This window comes from Oncorhynchus nerka, linkage group LG14 (genome assembly GCF_034236695.1).
Source record: "Oncorhynchus nerka isolate Pitt River linkage group LG14, Oner_Uvic_2.0, whole genome shotgun sequence".
NCBI classification, from domain to species: domain Eukaryota; kingdom Metazoa; phylum Chordata; class Actinopteri; order Salmoniformes; family Salmonidae; genus Oncorhynchus; species Oncorhynchus nerka.
Window position 1 is genome coordinate 99,076,188 of NC_088409.1, and position 22,125 is coordinate 99,098,312.

Consider the following 22,125-nt stretch of genomic DNA (forward strand, 5'->3'; position numbering starts at 1 on the left):
GAGAACAGACAGAGAGAGAACAGACAGAAAGAGAGCAGAGAGAGAGAGAGCAGAGACAGAGAGAGCAGAGAGAGAGAAGAGAGCAGAGAGAGAGAGAGAGAGGGCAGAGAGAGAGAGCAGAGACAGAGAGAGCAGAGAGAGAGAGAAGAGAGAACAGACAGAGAGAGAACAGACAGAGAGAGAGCAGAGAGAGAGAGAGCAGAGAGAGAGCAGAGAAAGAGAGAGAGAGCAGAGAGAGAGAGAGAGAACAAGAGAGAGAGAGAGAGAGAGAGCAGAGAGAGAGAGAGAGAGAGAGAGAGCAGAGAGAGAGAGAGCAGAGAGAGAGAGCAGAGAGAGAGAGAGCAGAGAGAGAGAGAGAGCTGGGCCACATGTGGAAACAATCAGCCTCAAACACTTCCTGATAACATCATCTATGCTGCTCCCTCCCTCCGCCCACAGCCTGTGTGTGTGTGTGTGTGTGTGTGTGTGTGTGTGTGTGTGTGTGTGTGTGTGTGTGTGTGTGTGTGTGTGTGTGTGTGTGTGTGGGTGTGTGTGTGTGTGTGCTAGAGAGCGCAAGAAGCAAAGACAAAGAACGCTTTAAATTCTCGAACTGCAACAAAGGAAATGAGCACCGTGGTCTCCACACACACACACACACACACACACACACACACACACACACACACACACACACACACACACACACACACACACACACACACACACACACACACACACACACACACACACACACATATTCCTAGTGCTATTTTCAGCATGTTATTGGGGAGGCTTCTCTCTGGTACAAAGTGGTGAGAAGGAGAGAAGGAAAAGGGTTGAGAGAGAGAGAGAGAGAGAGAGAGAGAGAGAGAGAGAGAGGGGACAAGAAAGAGAGAGAGAGAGAGAGAGGGGACATGAAAGAGAGAGGGAGAGAGAAAGAAAAGGATTGAGGGAGAGAGAGAGGGGACATGAAAGAGAGAGGGAGAGAGAACAGTGTCTCTTTGTTCCTCCATCAGTGCTGAGACACAGTAGAGACCCAGTAGAGACACAGTAGAGACAGTAGAGACCCAGTAGAGACAGTAGAGCTCCAGTAGAGACCTATTAGAGACAGTAGAGACCCGGTAGAGACAGTAGAGCTCCAGTAGAGACCCAGTAGAGACCCAGTAGAGACAGTAGAGCTCCAGTAGAGACCCAGTAGAGAAACAGTAGAGACCCAGTAGAGACCCAGTAGAGAAACAGTAGAGACCCAGTAGAGACAGTAGAGCTCCAGTAGAGACCCAGTAGAGACAGTAGAGCTCCAATAGAGACCCAGTAGAGACCCAGTAGAGACCCAGTAGAGACCCAGTAGAGACCCAGTAGAGAGACAGTAGAGACCCAGAAGCCAGTAGTAGTAGAAACAGTAGAGACGTATTAGAGACAGTAGAGACCCAGTAGAGACCCAGTAGAGACAGTAGAGACCCAGTGGGGACTCAGTAGAGACAATAGAGACACAGTAGAGACACAGTAGAGACACAGTAGAGACCTAGTAGAGACCCAGTAGAAACAATAGAGACCCAGGAGAGAAACAGTAGAGACTCACTAAAGACTCAGTAAAGACCCAGTAGAGACCCAGTAGAGAAACAGTAGAGACCCAGTAGAGACCCAGTAGAGAAGCAGTAGAGACCCAGGTGAGACCCAGTAGAGAGACAGTTGAAACCCAGAAGCCAGTAGTAGTAGAAACAGTAGAGACGTATTAGAGACAGTAGAGACCCAGTAGAGACCCAGTAGAGACAGTAGAGACCCAGTGGGGACTCAGTAGAGACAATAGAGACACAGTAGAGACACAGTAGAGACACAGTAGAGACCTAGTAGAGACCCAGTAGAAACAATAGAGACCCAGGAGAGAAACAGTAGAGACTCAGTAAAGACTCAGTAAAGACCCAGTAGAGACCCAGTAGAGACCCAGTAGAGAAGCAGTAGAGACCCAGGTGAGACCCAGTAGAGACCCAGTAGAGAAACAGTAGAGACCCAGTAGAGACAATAGAGACCCAGTAGAGACCCAGTAGAGACGGTAGAGCTCCAGTAGAGCTCCAGTAGAGCTCCAGTAGAGACCTATTAGAGACAGTAGAGACCCGGTAGAGACAGTAGAGCTCCAGTAGAGACCCAGTAGAGACAGTAGAGACCCAGTAGAGACAGTAGAGCTCCAGTAGATACCCAGTAGAGAAACAGTAGAGACCCAGTATAGACCCAGTAGAGAAACAGTAGATACCCAGTAGAGACAGTAGAGCTCCAGTAGAGACCCAGTAGAGACAGTAGAGCTCGAGTAGAGCCCCAGTAGAGACAGTAGAGACCCAGTAGAGAAACAGTAGAGACAGTAGAGACCCAGTAGAGACCCAGTAGAGACCCAGTAGAGACAGTAGAGACCCAGTAGAGACCCAGTACAGCTCCAGTAGAGACCCAGTACAGCTCCAGTAGAGACCCAGTAGAGACCCAGTAGAGACCCAGTAGAGACCCAGTAGACACAGTAGAGACCCAGTAGAGACCCAGCAGAGACAGTAGAGCTCCAGTAGAGCCCCAGTAGAGCTCCAGTAGAGACCCAGTGGGGACTCAGTAGAGACAATAGAGACACAGTAGAGACACAGTAGAGACACAGTAGAGACCTAGTAGAGACCCTAGTAGAGACCCAGTAGAAACAATAGAGACCCAGGAGAGAAACAGTAGAGACTCACTAAAGACTCAGTAAAGACCCAGTAGAGACCCAGTAGAGAAACAGTAGAGACCCAGTAGAGACCCAGTAGAGAAGCAGTAGAGACCCAGGTGAGACCCAGTAGAGAGACAGTTGAAACCCAGAAGCAAGTAGTAGTAGAAACAGTAGAGACGTATTAGAGACAGTAGAGACCCAGTAGAGACCCAGTAGAGACAGTAGAGACCCAGTGGGGACTCAGTAGAGACAATAGAGACACAGTAGAGACACAGTAGAGACCTAGTAGAGACCCAGTAGAAACAATAGAGACCCAGGAGAGAAACAGTAGAGACTCAGTAAAGACTCAGTAAAGACCCAGTAGAGACCCAGTAGAGAAACAGTAGAGACCCAGTAGAGACCCAGTAGAGAAGCAGTAGAGACCCAGGTGAGACCCAGTAGAGACCCAGTAGAGAAACAGTAGAGACCCAGTAGAGACAATAGAGACCCAGTAGAGACCCAGTAGAGACGGTAGAGCTCCAGTAGAGCTCCAGTAGAGCTCCAGTAGAGACCTATTAGAGACAGTAGAGACCCGGTAGAGACAGTAGAGCTCCAGTAGAGACCCAGTAGAGACAGTAGAGACCCAGTAGAGACAGTAGAGCTCCAGTAGATACCCAGTAGAGAAACAGTAGAGACCCAGTATAGACCCAGTAGAGAAACAGTAGAGACCCAGTAGAGACAGTAGAGCTCCAGTAGAGACCCAGTAGAGACAGTAGAGCTCGAGTAGAGCCCCAGTAGAGACAGTAGAGACCCAGTAGAGAAACAGTAGAGACAGTAGAGACCCAGTAGAGACCCAGTAGAGACAGTAGAGCTCCAGTAGAGACCCAGTAGAGATACAGTAGAGACCCAGTAGAGACAGCAGAGCTCCAGTAGAGACCCAGTAGAGACAGTAGAGACCCAGTAGAGAAACAGTAGAGACCCAGTAGAGACAGTAGAGACCCAGTAGAGACCCAGTACAGCTCCAGTAGAGACCCAGTACAGCTCCAGTAGAGACCCAGTAGAGACCCAGTAGACCCAGTAGAGACAATAGAGACCCAGTAGAGACCCAGTAGAGACAATAGAGACCCAGTAGAGACCCAGTAGACCCAGTAGACCCAGTAGAGAGCCAGTAGAGACAGTAGAGACCCAGTAGACCCAGTAGAGACAATAGAGACCCAGTAGAGACAATAGAGACCTAGTAGAGAAAGTAGAGACCCAGTAGACCCAGTAGAGACAATAGAGACCCAGTAGAGACCCAGTAGACCCAGTAGAGACCCAGTAGAGACCCAGTAGACAGAGTCTTCTGAACAGCATTCTGAATCACTCTTTCTGGCTGCTCTTTGCAGTGTTGTCTGGTTTGGTCCTTGAGTCCTTAAACATCCTTTAAGCCTTAATAAAGACACATTATTTACATTATCTGACTCCCTCTTCACCCTCCTCTCCCTCCTTTCCCTCCTCACCCTCCTCTCCCTCCTTTCCCTCTTCACCCTCCCCTCCCTCTTCTCCCTCCTCTCCCTCCTCACGCTCCTCACCCTCCTCCCTGCTCTCCCTCCTCTCCCTCCTCCCCTGCTCTCCCTCCTCACCCTCCTCTCCCTCCCTTCCCTCCTCACCCTCCTCTCCCTCCTCACCCTCCTCTCCCTCCCTTCCCTCCTCACCCTCCTCTCCCTCCTTTCCCTCCTCACCCTCCTCTCCCTCCCTTCCCTCCTCTCCCTCCTCTCCCTCCTTTCCTCCGCAGCCCATTTTCCCCAAATCTTTTCTTCCCAGCCGGCCACTCATCTACAGGCTGCAAGCTGTCAAAACAACCCAGGGACGGCCAGCCCACTACATCCTAACCCCTGGCCCCTAGATCTTGGCCTGTAACCCTTAGCACAGATGTGGCTCCTGTATTCCCACCATCTGATAGCTAATAGCTGTTAGCTGTTGATGTTAGCCTGAAATATCACATTTACATACATATTCAGACCCTTTACTCAGTACTTTGTTGAAGCACCTTTGGCAGCGATTACAGCCTCAAATCTTCTTTTGGGTTTGACACTACAAGCTTGACACACCTGTATTTGGGGAGTTTCTCCCATTCTTCTCTGCAGATCCTCTCAAGCTCTGTCAGGTTGGATGGGGAGCGTCGCTGCACAGATATTTTCAGGTCTCTCCAGAGATGTTGGATCGGGTTAAAGTCCATTCTGAGACATGTCCCCAAGCCACTTCTGCGTTAACAGAAGCGGGTATCGGCCTGTTTCTGCTCTGCATTATTTGGTGTTTGATGTTGTACTATTTCAAGTCTCATAGCAAAGGGTCTGAATACTTACGTAAATAAAGTATTTATTTATAAAATTTCAACACTGTCATGCCCTGAACCTTAGAGGTCCTTTTATGTCTCTATTTTGGTTTGGTCAGGGCGTGAGTTGGAGTGAGCATTCTATGTTCTGTGTTTCTATGTTTTCTATTTCTGTGTTGTTTGTCCGGGTGTGGTTCTCAATCAGAGGCAGCTGTCTATCGTTGTCTCTGATTGAGAACCATACTTAGGCAGCCCTTTTCCCACCTGTGATTTGTGGGTAGTTGTTTTCTGTTTTTGTGTGTTTCTGCACCAGACAGAACTGTTTCGGGTTTCGTTCGTTCTCTTTGTTGTTTTTGTTATTCAGTGTTCAGTTCTATTAATAAATCATGAACATGCTATGACCGTAACAGGGTGGGCTATGACCGTAACAGGGTAGGCTATGACCGTAACAGGGTGGGCTATGACCGTAACAGGGTGGGCTATGACCATAACAGGGTGGGCTATGACCGTAACAGGGTGGGCTATGACCGTAACAGGGTGGGCTATGACCATAACAGGGTGGGCGATGACCGTAACAGGGTGGGCTATGACCGTAACAGGGTGGGCTATGACCGTATGACTGTAACAGGGTGGGCTATGACTAACAGGGTGGGCTATGACCGTAACAGGGTGGGCTATGACCGTAACAGGGTGGGCTATGACCATAACAGGGTGGGCTATGACCGTAACAGGGTGGGCGATGACCGTAACAGGGTGGTCAGGGTGGGCGATGACCGTAACAGGGTGGGCTATGACCGTAACAGGGTGGTCAGGGTGGGCTATGACTAACAGGGTGGGCTATGACTAACAGGGTGGGCTATGACCGTAACAGGGTGGGCTATGACCGTAACAGGGTGGGCTATGACCATAACAGGGTGGGCTATGACCGTAACAGGGTGGGCTATGACCGTAACAGGGTGGTCAGGGTGGGCTATGACTAACAGGGTGGGCTATGACCGTAACAGGGTGGTCAGGGTGCGCTATGACCGTAACAGGGTGGGCTATGACTGTAACAGGGTGGGCGATGACCGTAATAGGGTGGGCGATGACCGTAACAGCGTGGTCAGGGTGGGCAATGACCGTAACAGGGTGGGCGATGACCGTAACAGGGTGGGCTATGACCGTAACAGGGTGGGCTATGACCGTAACAGGGTGGGCTATGACCGTAACAGGGTGGTCAGGGTGGGCTATGACTAACAGGGTGGGCTATGACCGTAACAGGGTGGTCAGGGTGGGCTATGACCGTAACGGGGTGGGCGATGACCGTAACAGGGTGGTCAGGGTGGGCGATGACCGTAACAGGGTGGTCAGGGTGGGCGATGACTAACAGGGTGGGCAATGACCGTAACAGGGTGGTCAGGGTGGGCGATGACTAACAGGGTGGGCTATGACCGTAACAGGGTGGGCTATGACCGTAACAGGGTGGGCTATGACGTAACAGGGTGGGCTATGACCGTAACAGGGTGGGCGATGACCGTAACAGGGTGGGCTATGACCGTAACAGGGTGGGCTATGACCGTAACAGGGTGGTCAGGGTGGGCTATGACTGTAACAGGGTGGTCAGGGTGGGCGATGACCGTAACAGGGTGGGCTATGACCGTAACAGGGTGGGCTATGACCGTAACAGGGTGGTCAGGGTGGGCTATGACTAACAGGGTGGGCTATGACCGTAACAGGGTGGTCAGGGTGGGCGATGACCGTAACAGGGTGGGCGATGACCGTAACAGGGTGGTCAGGGTGGGCAATGACCGTAACAGGGTGGGCTATGACCGTAACAGGGTGGTCAGGGTGGGCGATGACCGTAACAGGGTGGGCTATGACCGTAACAGGGTGGTCAGGGTGGGCGATGACCGTAACAGGGTGGTCAGGGTGGGCGATGACCGTAACAGGGTGGGCTATGACTGTAACAGGGTGGGCTATGACCGTAACAGGGTGGGCTATGACTGTAACAGGGTGGGCGATGACCGTAACAGGGTGGGCTATGACCGTAACAGGGTGGGCTATGACCGTAACAGGGTGGGCTATGACCGTAACAGGGTGCGCTATGACCGTAACAGGGTGGGCTATGACCGTAACAGGGTGGGCTATGACCGTAACAGGGTGGGCTATGACCGTAACAGGGTGGGCTATGACCGTAACGGGGTGGGCGATGACCGTAACAGGGTGGTCAGGGTGGGCTATGACTAACAGGGTGGGCGATGACCGTAACAGGGTGGGCTATGACCGTAACAGGGTGGGCTATGACCGTAACAGGGTGGGCTATGACCGTAACAGGGTGGGTGATGACCGTAACAGGGTGGTCAGGGTGGGCTATGACCGTAACAGGGTGGGCTATGACCGTAACAGGGTGGGCTATGACTGTAACAGGGTGGGCTATGACTGTAACAGGGTGGGCTATGACCGTAACAGGGTGGTCAGGGTGGGCTATGACCGTAACAGGGTAGGCTATGACCGTAACAGGGAGGGCGATGACCGTAACAGGGTGGGCTATGACCGTAACAGGGTGGGCTATGACCGTAACAGGGTGGGCTATGACCGTAACAGGGTGGGCTATGACCGTAACAGGGTGGGCTGTAACAGGGTGGGCTGTTGTACAGCTGCAGCGATCGTTTAGCTGCTCAGATAGTTGATGTTTAAAGTTGGTGAGGGGAATAAAAATCTCCAATTTACAAATACATAAACAATTTAAATAAATAGCTTTGTCATTATGGGGTATTTTGATGTCATTATGGGGTATTGTGATGTCATTATGGGGTATTGTGATGTCATTATGGGGTATTGTGATGTCATTATGGTGTATTGTGATGTCATTATGGGGTATTGTGTGTAGATTGATGAGGAAAATTGTATTTAATCCATTTTTAGAATAAGGCTGTAACGTAAAATAAAATGTGGAAAGAGGGAAGGGGTCTGAATATTTTGTTTCGTGCCCTGTACATTTATACAGTGTGGCGGTTTGTCTGACCTGTGTTGTTTCCCCCAGTGCCCGACGGACCTCCGGGGAACGTCAGTGGGGTGTTAAATGGGACAGAAGTGATGGTCAGCTGGGAGGAACCAGATGGAAGGATGAACGGAGACCTACAGGGATACCTGCTGGAGTACAGCAGCCCCAATATGGAACAGGTCAGTGTGTTTAACACACACGCATGCAGGCACACACACAGTATGGTCACTAACTACCATCAGGCTGTCTCTGTCTCTCTGTCTCTCTGTCTGTCTGTCTCTCTGTCTGTCTGTCTCTGTCTCTCTGTCTGTCTGTTTCTCTGTCTCTCTGTCTCTCTGTCTGTCTGTCTCTCTGTCTGTCTGTCTGTCTCTCTGTCTGTCTGTCTGTCTGTCTCTCTGTCTGTCTGTTTCTCTGTCTGTCTGTCTGTCTGTCTGTCTGTCTGTCTGTCTGTCTGTCTGTCTGTCTGTCTCTCTGTCTTTCTCTCTGTTTCTCTGTCTCTTTGTCTCTCTCTCTGTCTGTCTGTCTGTCTGTCTGTCTGTCTGTCTGTTTCTCTGTCTCTCTGTCTGTTTCTCTGTCTCCCTGTCTGTTTCTCTGTCTGTTTCTCTGTCTCTCTGTCTGTCTGTTTCTCTGTCTCTCTGTCTGTTTCTCTGTCTCTCTGTCTGTCTGTCTGTCTGTCTGTCTCTCTGTCTGTTTGTCTCTCTGTTTGTCTGTTTCTCTGTCTCTCTGTCTTTCTGTCTGTCTGTCTCTCTGTCTCTCTGTCTGTCTGTCTGTCTGTCTGTCTGTCTGTCTGTCTGTCTGTCTGTCTGTCTGTCTGTCTGTCTGTCTGTTTCTTTGTCTCTCTGTCTGTCTGTCTGTCTGTCTGTCTGTCTGTCTGTCTGTCTGTCTGTCTGTCTGTCTGTCTGTCTGTCTGTCTGTCTCTCTGTCTGTCTGTCTGTCTGTCTGTCTGTCTGTCTGTCTGTCTGTCTGTCTGTCTGTCTGTCTGTCTGTCTCTCTGTCTGTCTGTCTCTCTGTCTCTCTGTCTGTCTGTCTCTCTGTGTCTCAGGCTGTTATGTAACATGTCTCTCTGTCTCTCTGTCTGTCTGTCTCTCTGTCTCTGTCTCTCTGTCTGTCTCTCTGTCTGTCTGTCTGTCTGTCTGTCTGTCTCTCAGGTTGTTATGTAACATGTCTTTCTGTCTTTGTCGCAGGCTGTAGTGGACACGGGCCTCTACACAGAGCTGTCCGTCAACCTGTCCGTCCCTCTGTCTAATGTGTCCTTCAGGGTGTGTGCCTACACCAAGGCGGGACAGGGGCCATGGACCCCCCTACACACCCTCACCCTTATCCCCCCTGGTGAGTGACACACTGGACAGAGATGGAGAGAAAGGGGGAGCAGAGGAGAGAGAGGGGGTGGGGGTGGGGGGGACAGAGGAGAGAGAGGGGGAGGGAGAGTGGGGGGCAGAGGAGAGAGAGAGGGGGAAGTGAGGGGGACAGAGGAGAGAGAGAGGGGGTGTGAGTGGGGGGACAGAGGAGAGAGAGAGAGAGGGGGAGAGTGGGGGGACAGAGGAGAGAGAGAGGGAGGGAGTGGGGGGGACAGAGGAGAGAGAGGGGGGGGGGTGAGGGGGGACAGAGGAGAGAGAGAGAGAGAGAGGGGGGAGGGGGAGTGAGGGTGGACAGAGGAGAGAGAGAGAGAGGGGGGGGGGGGAGTGAGGGGGGGGCAGAGGAGAGAGAGAGAGAGAGGGGGAGGAGAGTGAGGGGGACAGAGGAGAGAGAGAGAGAGAGAGAGAGAGGGGAGGGGGAGTGAGGGTGGACAGAGGAGAGAGAGAGAGGGGGGGGGGAGTGAGGGGGGGCAGAGGAGAGAGAGAGAGAGAGAGGGGGGAGGGGGAGAGAGAGAGGGGGGGTGAGGGGGGACAGAGGAGAGAGAGGGGGAAGTGAGGGGGGGACAGAGGAGAGAGAGAGGGGGCAGAGGAGAGAGAGAGGGGGGGCAGAGGAGAGAGAGAGGGGGGGCAGAGGAGAGAGAGGGGGGGCAGAGGAGAGAGAGAGAGGGGAATAAACTAGTAGTTGTAAGAAAGTTCAATAAGTTAGTTAGTTAGTTGGTTAGTTAGTTGGTTAGTTGTTTAACTGTTTATTTACCTTCGTTATGGGTGATATCTGTTCTGTTTATTTACAGAAATGGGAGAGCTTCAATCCAGAGGTACGAAACACACTACACACACTACACTACACACTGCACACTGCACACACTACACACACTACACACTGCACACTGCACACACTACACTACACACACTACACACTGCACACACCACACACTACACACTACACACTGCACACTGCACACACTACACTACACACACTACACACTGCACACACTACACACTGCACACACTACACTACACACACTACACACTGCACACACTACACACTACACACTGCACACACACACTACACACACTACACTACACACACTACACACTGCACACACTACACTACACACACTACACACTGCACACACTACACACTACACACTGCACACACTACACTACACACACTACACACTGCACACACTACACACTGCACACACTACACTACACACACTACACACTGCACACACTACACACTACACACTGCACACACTACACTACACACACTACACACTGCACACACTACACACTACACACTGCACACACTACACACTACACACTGCACTACACACTGCACACTACACACTACACACTGCACACACTACACTACACTACTACACACTGCACACACACACTACACACTACACACTACACACTGCACACACACTACACACACTACACACTGCACACACTACACACACTACACACCTGCACACACTACACACTACACACTGCACTACACTACACACACTACACACTGCACACACTACACACTACACACACTACACACACTGCACACACTACACCCTGCACACACTACACACTGCACACACTACACACTACACACTGCACACACTACACACACACACTACACACTGCACTACACACTGCACACTACACACACTGCACACACTACACACTACACACTACACCCTACACACTACACACACACTGCACACACTACACACACTACACACTGCACACACTACACTACACACACTACACACTACACACACTACACACTGCACACACTACACACTACACACTGCACACACTACACACTACACACACTACACACTGCACACACTACACACTACACACTGCACACACTACACTACACACTGCACACACTACACACTACACACTACTACACACACACTACACACTACACACTGCACACACTACACTACACACTACACTGCACACACTACACTACACACACCCTACACACTGCACACACTACACACTACACACTGCACACACTGCACACACTACACACTACACACTACACACACACTACACACTGCACACACTACACACTACACACACACACACACACTACACTACACACACTACACACTGCACACTGCACACACACACTACACACTGCACACACTACACACTACACACACTACTACACACTGCACACACTACACACTACACACACTACACACTGCACACACTACACACTGCACACACTACACACACTGCACACACACTACACACTACACACACACACACTACACTACACACTGCACACACACACTGCACACTACACTACACACACTACACACTGCACACACTACACACTACACCCTGCACACACTACACTACACACACTACACACTGCACACACTACACACTACACACTGCACACACTACACACTACACCCTGCACACACTACACTACACACACTACACACTGCACACACTACACACTACACACTGCACACACTACACTACACACACTACACACTGCACACACTACACTACACACACTACACACTGCACACACTACACACTACACACTACACACTGCACACACTACACACACACTAAACACTACACACACACACTACACACTGCACACACTACACTACACACTGCACACACTACACACTACACACACACTACACACTACACACACTACACACTACACACACACACACTACACTGCACACACACTGCACACACACACTGCACACACTACACACACTACACACACACACACTACACACTACACACACACTACACTACACACTACACACACTACACACTACACTACACACACTACAACACACACACACACTAACTACACTCACTACACACTACACACTGCACACACTACACACTACACACTGCACACACTACACACTGCACACACTACACACTGCACACACACACACACTGCACACACTACACACTGCACACACTACACACTACACACTGCACACACTACACACACACTGCACACACTACACACTACACACACTGCACACACACACACACTACACACTGCACACACTACACACTACACACACACACACTACACACTACACACTACACACACACACTACCCACTACACACTGCACACACTACACACTACACACACTACACACTGCACACACACACACTGCACACACTACACACACACACTACACACTACACACTACACACTACACACTACACACTACACTACACTCACACACACTACACACTGCACACTACACTACACACACTACACACTGCACACTGCACACTGCACACACACACTACACACTGCACACACTACACACACACACTGCACACACTACACACTACACACTGCACACACTACACTACACCTACACACTACACACACACTACACACTACACACTACACTACACACTGCACACACTACACACACTACACACTACACACTGCACACACTACACACTACACACTGCACACTACACACACACACTACACACTACACACTGCACACTACACACTACACACTGCACACACTACACACTGCACACTACACTACACACACTACACACTGCACACACTGCACACACTACACACACTACACACTACACTACACACTACACACTACACACACTACACACACTACACACTACACACTGCACACACTACACACTGCACACACTACATACTACACACTGCACACACTACACACACTACACACTACACACACTACACACTACACACACACTAAACACTACACACACACTAAACACTCACTACACACTACAAACTACACACACTACACACTACACACTGCACACACTACACTACACACACTACACACTGCACACACACTGCACACACTACACACTACACACACTACACACTACACACACACTAAACACTACACACACACTAAACACTAAACACACACACTACACACTACAAACTACACACACTACACACTACAAACTACACACACTACGCACTACACACACACTAAACACTACACACACACTAAACACTAAACACACACACTACACACTACAAACTACACACACTACACACTACAAACTACACACACTACGCACACACACGCAGTCTACTAATAGTGTCATCGAGTTTTTCTGACCACATAGTTGTCCTTCTCCTTCTGTTTCTCTGAGACTGTGGTCTCCCATGAACCTCGTAGTTTCCTTCTCCTTCTGTTTCTCTGAGACTGTGGTCTCCCATGAACCTCGTAGTTTCCTTCTCCTTCTGTTTCTCTGAGACTGTGGTCTCCCATGAACCTCGTAGTTTCTCCCATTCTCCCTTCTCCTTCTGTTTCTCTGAGACTGTGGTCTCCCATGAACCTCGTAGTTTCCTTCTCCTTCTGTTTCTCTGAGACTGTGGTCTCCCATGAACCTCGTAGTTTCCTTCTCCTTCTGTTTCTCTGAGACTGTGGTCTCCCAAACCTCGTAGTTTCCTTCTCCTTCTGTTTCTCTGAGACTGTGGTCTCCCATGAACCTCGTAGTTTCCTTCTCCTTCTGTTTCTCTGAGACTGTGGTCTCCCATGAACCTCGTAGTTTCCTTCTCCTTCTGTTTCTCTGAGACTGTGGTCTCCCATGAACCTCGTAGTTTCCTTCTCCTTCTGTTTCTCTGAGACTGTGGTCTCCCATGAACCTCGTAGTTTTCCTTCTCCTTCTAAGAAAAGGGAAGCAAGAGAGAAAGGAGAAGAATAGACTAAATTGAGAAGGAAGGCGGAGTAGAGGGGAGGAGGGGGATGGAGAGGGAGGAGGGGAGGGAGGATGGAGAGGGGAGGAGGTGGGGGAGAGGATGGAGAGGGTAGGAGAGGGGGGGGGGGGGATGGGGAGGGGATGGAGGTGGGGGAGAGGATGGAGGGGAGGAGGGGATGGAGAGGGGAGGGGAGGATGGAGGGATGGAGAGGGGGAGGAGTTGGGGGATGGAAAGGGGAGGGGAGGAGGGGGATGGAGAAGGGAGGAGTGGGGAGGAGGGGAATGGAGAGGGAAGGAGGGGGGGAGAGGGGAGGAGGGGAGTCTCTACTATACACCCTGGTCTCTACTATAACCCCCATAGTAAACTATACACCCTGGTCTCTACTATAACCCCCATATACACCCTGGTCTCTCTATACACCATGGTCTCTACTATACACCCTGGTATCTACTATAACCCCCATAGTAAACTATACACCCTGGTCTCTACTATACACCATGGTCTCTACTATACACCCTGGTCTCTACTATACACCCTGGTCTCTACTATACACCCTGGTCTCTACTATAACCCCCATAGTAAACTATACACCCTGGTCTCTACTATACACCCTGGTCTCTACTATAACCCCCGTAGTAAACTATACACCCTGGTCTCTACTATACACCCTGGTATCTACTATACACCCTGGTCTCTACTATACACCCTGGTATCTACTATACACCCCATAGTAAACTATACACCCTGGTCTCTACTATACACCCTGGTCTCTACTATAACCCCCATAGTAAACTATACACCCTGGTCTCTACTATAACCCCCATAGTAAACTATACACCCTGGTCTCTACTTAACACCATGGTCTCTACTATAACCCCCGTAGTAAACTATACACCCTGGTATCTACTATACACCCTGGTCTCTACTATACACCCTGGTATCTACTATACACCCTGGTATCTACTATACACCCTGGTCTCTACTATAACGCCCATAGTAAACTATACACCCTGGTCTCTACTATACACCCTGGTATCTACTATAACCCCCATAGTAAACTGTACACCCTGGTCTCTACTATACACCCTGGTCTCTACTATACACCCTGGTCTCTACTATACACCCTGGTCTCTACTATAACACCCATAGTAAACTATACACCCTGGTCTCTACTATATACCCTGGTATCTACTACAACCCCCATAGTAAACTGTACACCCTGGTCTCTACTATACACCCTGGTCTCTACTATACACCCTGGTCTCTACTATAACCCCCATAGTAAACTATACACCCTGGTCTCTACTATACACCCTGGTATCTACTATAACCCCCATAGTAAACTGTACACCCTGGTCTCTACTATACACCCTGGTCTCTACTATAACCCCCATAGTAAACTATACACCCTGGTCTCTACTATACACCCTGGTATCTACTATACACCCTGGTCTCTACTATAACTCCCATAGTAAACTATGCACCCTGGTCTCTACTATAACCCCCATAGTAAACTATACACCCTGGTCTCTACTATACACCCTGGTCTCTACTATAACGCCCATAGTAAACTATACACCCTGGTCTCTACTATACACCCTGGTATCTACTATAACCCCCATAGTAAACTGTACGCCCTGGTCTCTACTATACACCCTGGTCTCTACTATACACCCTGGTCTCTACTATAACCCCCATAGTAAACTATACACCCTGGTCTCTACTATACACCCTGGTATCTATTATAACCCCCATAGTAAACTATACACCCTGGTCTCTACTATACACCCTGGTCTCTACTATACACCCTGGTCTCTACTATAACCCCCATAGTAAACTATACACCCTGGTCTCTACTATACACCCTGGTCTCTACTATACGCCCTGGTCTCTACTATACACCCTGGTCTCTACTGTACACCCTGGTCTCTACTATACACCCTGGTCTCTACTATACACCCTGGTCTCTACTATACACCCTGGTCTCTACTATACACCCTGTAGTAAACTATACATCTTGGTCTCTACTATACACCCTGGTCTCTACTATACACCCTGGTCTCTACTATACACCCTGGTCTCTACTATACACCCTGGTCTAAACTATACACCCTGTAGTAAACTATACACCCTGGTCTCTACTATACACCCTGGTCTCTACTATACACCCTGGTCTCTACTATACACCCTGGTCTCTACTATACACCCTGTAGTAAACTATACACCCTGGTCTCTACTATACACCCTGGGATCAACTATAACCCCCATAGTAAACTATACACCATGGTCTCTACTATACACCCTGGTCTCTACTATAACCCCCATAGTAAACTATACACCCTGGTCTCTACTATACACCCTGGTCTCTACTATAACCCCCGTAGTGAACTATACACCCTGGTCTCTACTATACACCCTGGTCTCTACTATAACCCCCATAGTAAACTATACACCCTGGTCTCTACTATAACTGCCGTAGTAAACTATACACCCTGGTCTCTACTATACACCCTGGTCTCTACTATAAGCCCCATAGTAAACTATACACCCTGGTCTCTACTATACACCCTGGTCTCTACTATAACCCCCATAGTAAACTATACACCCTGGTCTCTACTATACACCCTGGTCTCTACTATAACCCCCATAGTAAACTATACACCCTGGTATCTACTATACACCCTGGTCTCTACTATACACCCTGGTCTCTACTATACACCCTGTAGTAAACTATACACCCTGGTCTCTACTATACACCCTGGTCTCTACTATAACCCCCATAGTAAACTATACACCCTGGTCTCTACTATACACCCTGGTCTCTACTATACACCCTGGTCTCTACTATACACCCTGTAGTAAACTATACACCCTGGTCTCTACTATACACCCTGGTCTCTACTATACACCCTGGTCTCTACTATACACCCTGGTCTATACTATACACCCTGGTCTCTACTATACACCCTGGTCTCTACTATACACCCTGGTCTCTGCTATACACCCTGTAGTAAACTATACACCCTGGTCTCTACTATACACCCTGGTCTCTACTATACACCCTGGTCTCTACTATACACCCTGGTCTCTACTATACACCCTGTAGTAAACTATACACCCTGGTCTCTACTATACACCCTGGTCTCTACTATACACCCTGGTCTCTACTATACACCCTGTACTAAACCCTGGTCTCTACTATAACCCTGGTCTCTACTATACACCCTGGTCTCTACTATACACCCTGGTCTCTACTATACACCCTGTAGTAAACTATACACCCTGGTCTCTACTATACACTATACTATACACCCTGGTCTCTACTATACACCCTGGTCTCTACTATACACCCTGGTCTCTACTATACACCCTGGTCTCTACTATACACCCTGGTCTCTAAACTATACACCCTGGTCTCTACTATACACCCTGGTAGTCTACTATACACCCTGGTCTCTACTATACACCCTGGTCTCTACTATACACCCTAGTAAACTATACACCCTGGTCTCTACTATACACCCTGGTCTCTACTATACACCCCCTGGTCTCTACTATACACCCTGGTCTCTACTATAACCCCCATAGTAAACAATACACCCTGGTCTCTACTATACACCCTGGTATCTACTATACACCCTGGTCTCTACTATACACCCTGGTATCTACTATACACCCTGGTCTCTGCTATACACCCTGGTCTCTACTATACACCCTGGTCTCTACTATACACCCTGGTCTCTACTATACACCCTGGTCTCTACTATACACCCTAGTACTATACACCCTGGTCTCTACTATACACCCTGGTATCTACTATACACCCTGGTCTCTACTATACACCCTGTCTCTACTATACACCCTGGTCTCTACTATACACCCTGGTCTATACACCCTGGTCTCTACTATAACCCCCATAGTAAACTATACACCCTGGTCTCTACTATAACCCTGTAGTAAACTATACACCCTGGTCTCTACTATACACCCTGGTCTCTACTATAACCCCATAGTAAACTATACACCCTGGTCTCTACTATAACCCCCATAGTAAACTATACACCCTGGTCTCTACTATACACCCTGGTCTCTACTATACACCCTGGTCTCTACTATACACCCTGGTCTCTACTATACACCCTGGTCTCTACTATACACCCTGGTCTCTACTATACACCCTGTAGTAAACTATACACCCTGGTCTCTACTATACACCCTGGTCTCTACTATACCCCCCGTAGTAAACTATACACCCTGGTCTCTACTATACACCCTGGTCTCTACTATACACCCTAGTAAACTATACACCCTGGTCTCTACTATACACCCCATGTAAACTATACACCCTGGTCTCTACTATACACCCTACCACCCTGTAGTACACCCTGGTCTCTACTATACACCCTGGTCTCTACTATACACCCTGGTCTCTACTATACACCCTGGTAAACTATACACCCTGGTCTCTACTATACACCCTGGTCTCTACTATACACCCTAGTAAACTATACACCACTATACACCCTGGTCTCTACTATACACCCTGGTCTCTACTATACACCCTGGTCTCTACTAGTAAACTATACACCCTGGTCTCTACTATACACCCTGGTCTCTACTATAACCCTGGTCTCTACTATACACCCTGGTCTCTACTATACACCCTGTAGTAAACTATACACCCTGGTCTCTACCCACCCTGGTCTCTACTATACCCCCTGGTACACCCTGGTCTCTATACTACTATACACCCTGTAGTAAACTATACTACACCCTGGTCTCTACTATACACCCTGGTCTCTACTATACACCCTGTCTCTACTATACACCCTGGTCTCTATATACACCTGGTCTCTACTATAACCCCTGTAGTAAACTATACACCCTGGTCTCTACTATACACCCTGGTCTCTACTATACACCCTGGTCTCTACTATACACCCTGTAAACTATACACCCTGGTCTCTACTATACACCCTGGTATCTACTATAACCCCCATAGTAAACTATACACCCTGGTCTCTACTATACACCCACCCTGGTCTCTACTATACACCCTGGTCTCTACTATAACCCCGTAGTAAACTATACACCCTGGTCTCTACTATACACCCTGGTCTCTACTATAACACCTGTAGTAAACTATACACCCTGGTCTCTACTATACACCCTGGTCTCTACTATAACCCCCATAGTAAACTATACACCCTGGTCTCTACTATACACCCTGGTCTCTACTATACACCCTGGTCTCTACTATACACCCTGGTCTCTACTATACACCCTGTAGTAAACTATACACCCTGGTTTCTACTATACACCCTGGTCTCTACTATAACCCCCCTGGTAAACTACTACACCCTGGTCTCTACTATACACCCTGGTCTCTACTATACACCCTGTAGTAAACTATACACCCTGGTCTCTACTATACACCCTGGTCTCTACTATAACCCCCATAGTAAACTATACACCCTGGTCTCTACTATACACCCTGGTCTCTACTATACACCCTGGTCTCTACTATACACCCTGTAGTAAACTATACACCCTGGTCTCTACTATACACCCTGGTCTCTACTATACACCACCCTGGTCTCTACTATACACCCTGGTCTCTACTATAACACCCTTAGTAACTACTACACCCTGGTCTCTACTATACACCCTGTAGTAAACTATACACCCTGGTCTCTACTATACACCCTGGTCTCTACTATACACCCTGGTCTCTACTATACACCCTGGTCTCTACTATACACCCTGTAGTAAACTATACACCCTGGTCTCTACTATACACCCTGGTCTCTACTATACACCCTGGTCTCTACTATACACCCTGTAGTAAACTATACACCCTGGTCTCTACTATACACCCTGGTCTCTACTATACACCCTGTAGTAAACTATACACCCTGGTCTCTACTATACACCCTGGTCTCTACTATACACCCTGGTCTCTACTATACACCCTGGTCTCTACTATACACCCTGGTCTCTACTATACACCCTGGTCTCTACTATACACCCTGGTCTCTACTATACACCCTGGTCTCTACTATACACCCTGTAGTAAACTATACACCCTGGTCTCTACTATACACCCTGGTCTCTACTATAAACCCCGTCTCTACTATACACCCTGGTCTCTACTATAACCCCGTAAACTATACACCCTGGTCTCTACTATGGTCTCTACACCCCCATAGTCTACTATACACCCTGGTCTCTACTATACACCCTGGTCTCTACTATAACCCCCATAGTAAAACTATACACCCTGTAAAACTAGTAAACTACACCTGGTCTCTACTATACACCCTGGTCTCTACTATAACCCCCATAGTAAACAATACACCCTGGTCTCTACTATACACCCTGGTATCTACTATACACCCTGGTCTCTACTATACACCCTGGTATCTACTATACACCCTGGTCTCTGCTATACACCCTGGTCTCTACTATACACCCTGGTCTCTACTATACACCCTGGTCTCTACTATACACCCTGGTCTCTACTATACACCCTGGTCTACTATAACCCCATAGTACTATACCCTGGTCTCTACTATACACCCTGTAGTAAACTATACACCCTGGTTTCTACTATACACCCTGGTCTCTACTATACACCCTGGTCTCTACTATAACCCCCATAGTAAACTATACACCCTGGTCTCTACTATAACCCCCATAGTAAACTATACACCCTGGTCTCTACTATACACCCTGGTCTCTACTATAACCCCCATAGTAAACTATACACCCTGGTTTCTACTATACACCCTGGTCTCTACTATACACCCTGTAGTAAACTATACACCCTGGTCTCTACTATACACCCTGGTCTCTACTATAACCCCCATAGTAAACTATACACCCTGGTCTCTACTATACACCCTGGTCTCTACTATACACCCTGGTCTCTACTATACACCCTGGTCTCTACTATACACCCTGGTCTCTACTATACGCCCTGGTCTCTACTATACACCCTGGTCTCTACTATAACCCCATAGTAAACTACTATACCCTGGTCTCTACTATACACCCTGGTCTCTACTATACACCCTGGTCTCTACTATACACCCTGTCTCTAAACTATAACATAGTAAACTATACACCCTGGTCTCTACTATACACCCTGGTCTCTACTATACACCCTGGTCTCTACTATACACCCTGGTCTCTACTATAACCCTGTAGTAAACTATACACCCTGGTCTCTACTATACACCCTGGTCTCTACTATACACCCTGGTCTCTACTATACACCCTGGTCTCTACTATACACCCTGGTCTCTACTATACACCCTGTAGTAAACTATACACCCTGGTCTCTACTATACACCCTGGTCTCTACTATACACCCTGGTCTCTACTATACACCCTGGTCTCTACTATACACCCTGTAGTAAACTATACACCCTGGTCTCTACTATACACCCTGGTCTACTATAACCCCCATAGTAAACTATACACCCTGGTCTCTACTATAACACCCTGGTCTCTACTATACACCCTGGTCTCTACTATACACTATATACACCCTGGTCTCTACTATACACCCTGTAGTAAACCCTGGTACACCCTGGTCTCTACTATACCCCCTAGTAAACTATACACCCTGGTCTCTACTATACACCCTGGTCTCTACTATACACCCCTGGTCTCTACTATACACCCTGTAGTAAACTATACACCCTGGTCTCTACTATACACCCTGGTCTCTACTATACTATACACCCTGGTCTCTACTATACACCCCTGGTCTCTACTATACTACCCCTGGTCTCTACTATAACCCCCATAGTAAACTATACACCCTGGTCTCTACTATACACCCTGGTCTCTACTATACACCCTGGTCTCTACTATACACCCTGGTCTCTACTATACACCCCTCTACTATACACCCTGGTCTCTACTATACACCCTGGTCTCTAGTAAAACTATACACCCTGGTCTCTACTATACACCCTGGTCTCTACTATACACCCTGTAGTAAACTATACACCCTGGTCTCTACTATACACCCTGGTCTCTACTATACACCCTGGTCTCTACTATACACCCTGGTCTCTACTATAACCCCCATA

The 22,125-nt window shown here is 48.5% G+C and overlaps 1 protein-coding gene across 1 annotated transcript in view; it reads left to right on the plus strand.

Moving 5' to 3' along the window:
• LOC115125282 (tyrosine-protein kinase receptor UFO) overlaps positions 1-22,125 on the plus strand; it is a 121,706-nt gene that overhangs the window by 58,113 nt on the left and 41,468 nt on the right. The window contains exons 7-9 of the mRNA XM_065000606.1: positions 7,975-8,114; positions 9,120-9,264; positions 10,082-10,105. Coding sequence (XP_064856678.1) covers positions 7,975-8,114; positions 9,120-9,264; positions 10,082-10,105 — 309 coding nt within the window. The remainder of the gene's footprint in view (positions 1-7,974; positions 8,115-9,119; positions 9,265-10,081; positions 10,106-22,125) is intronic.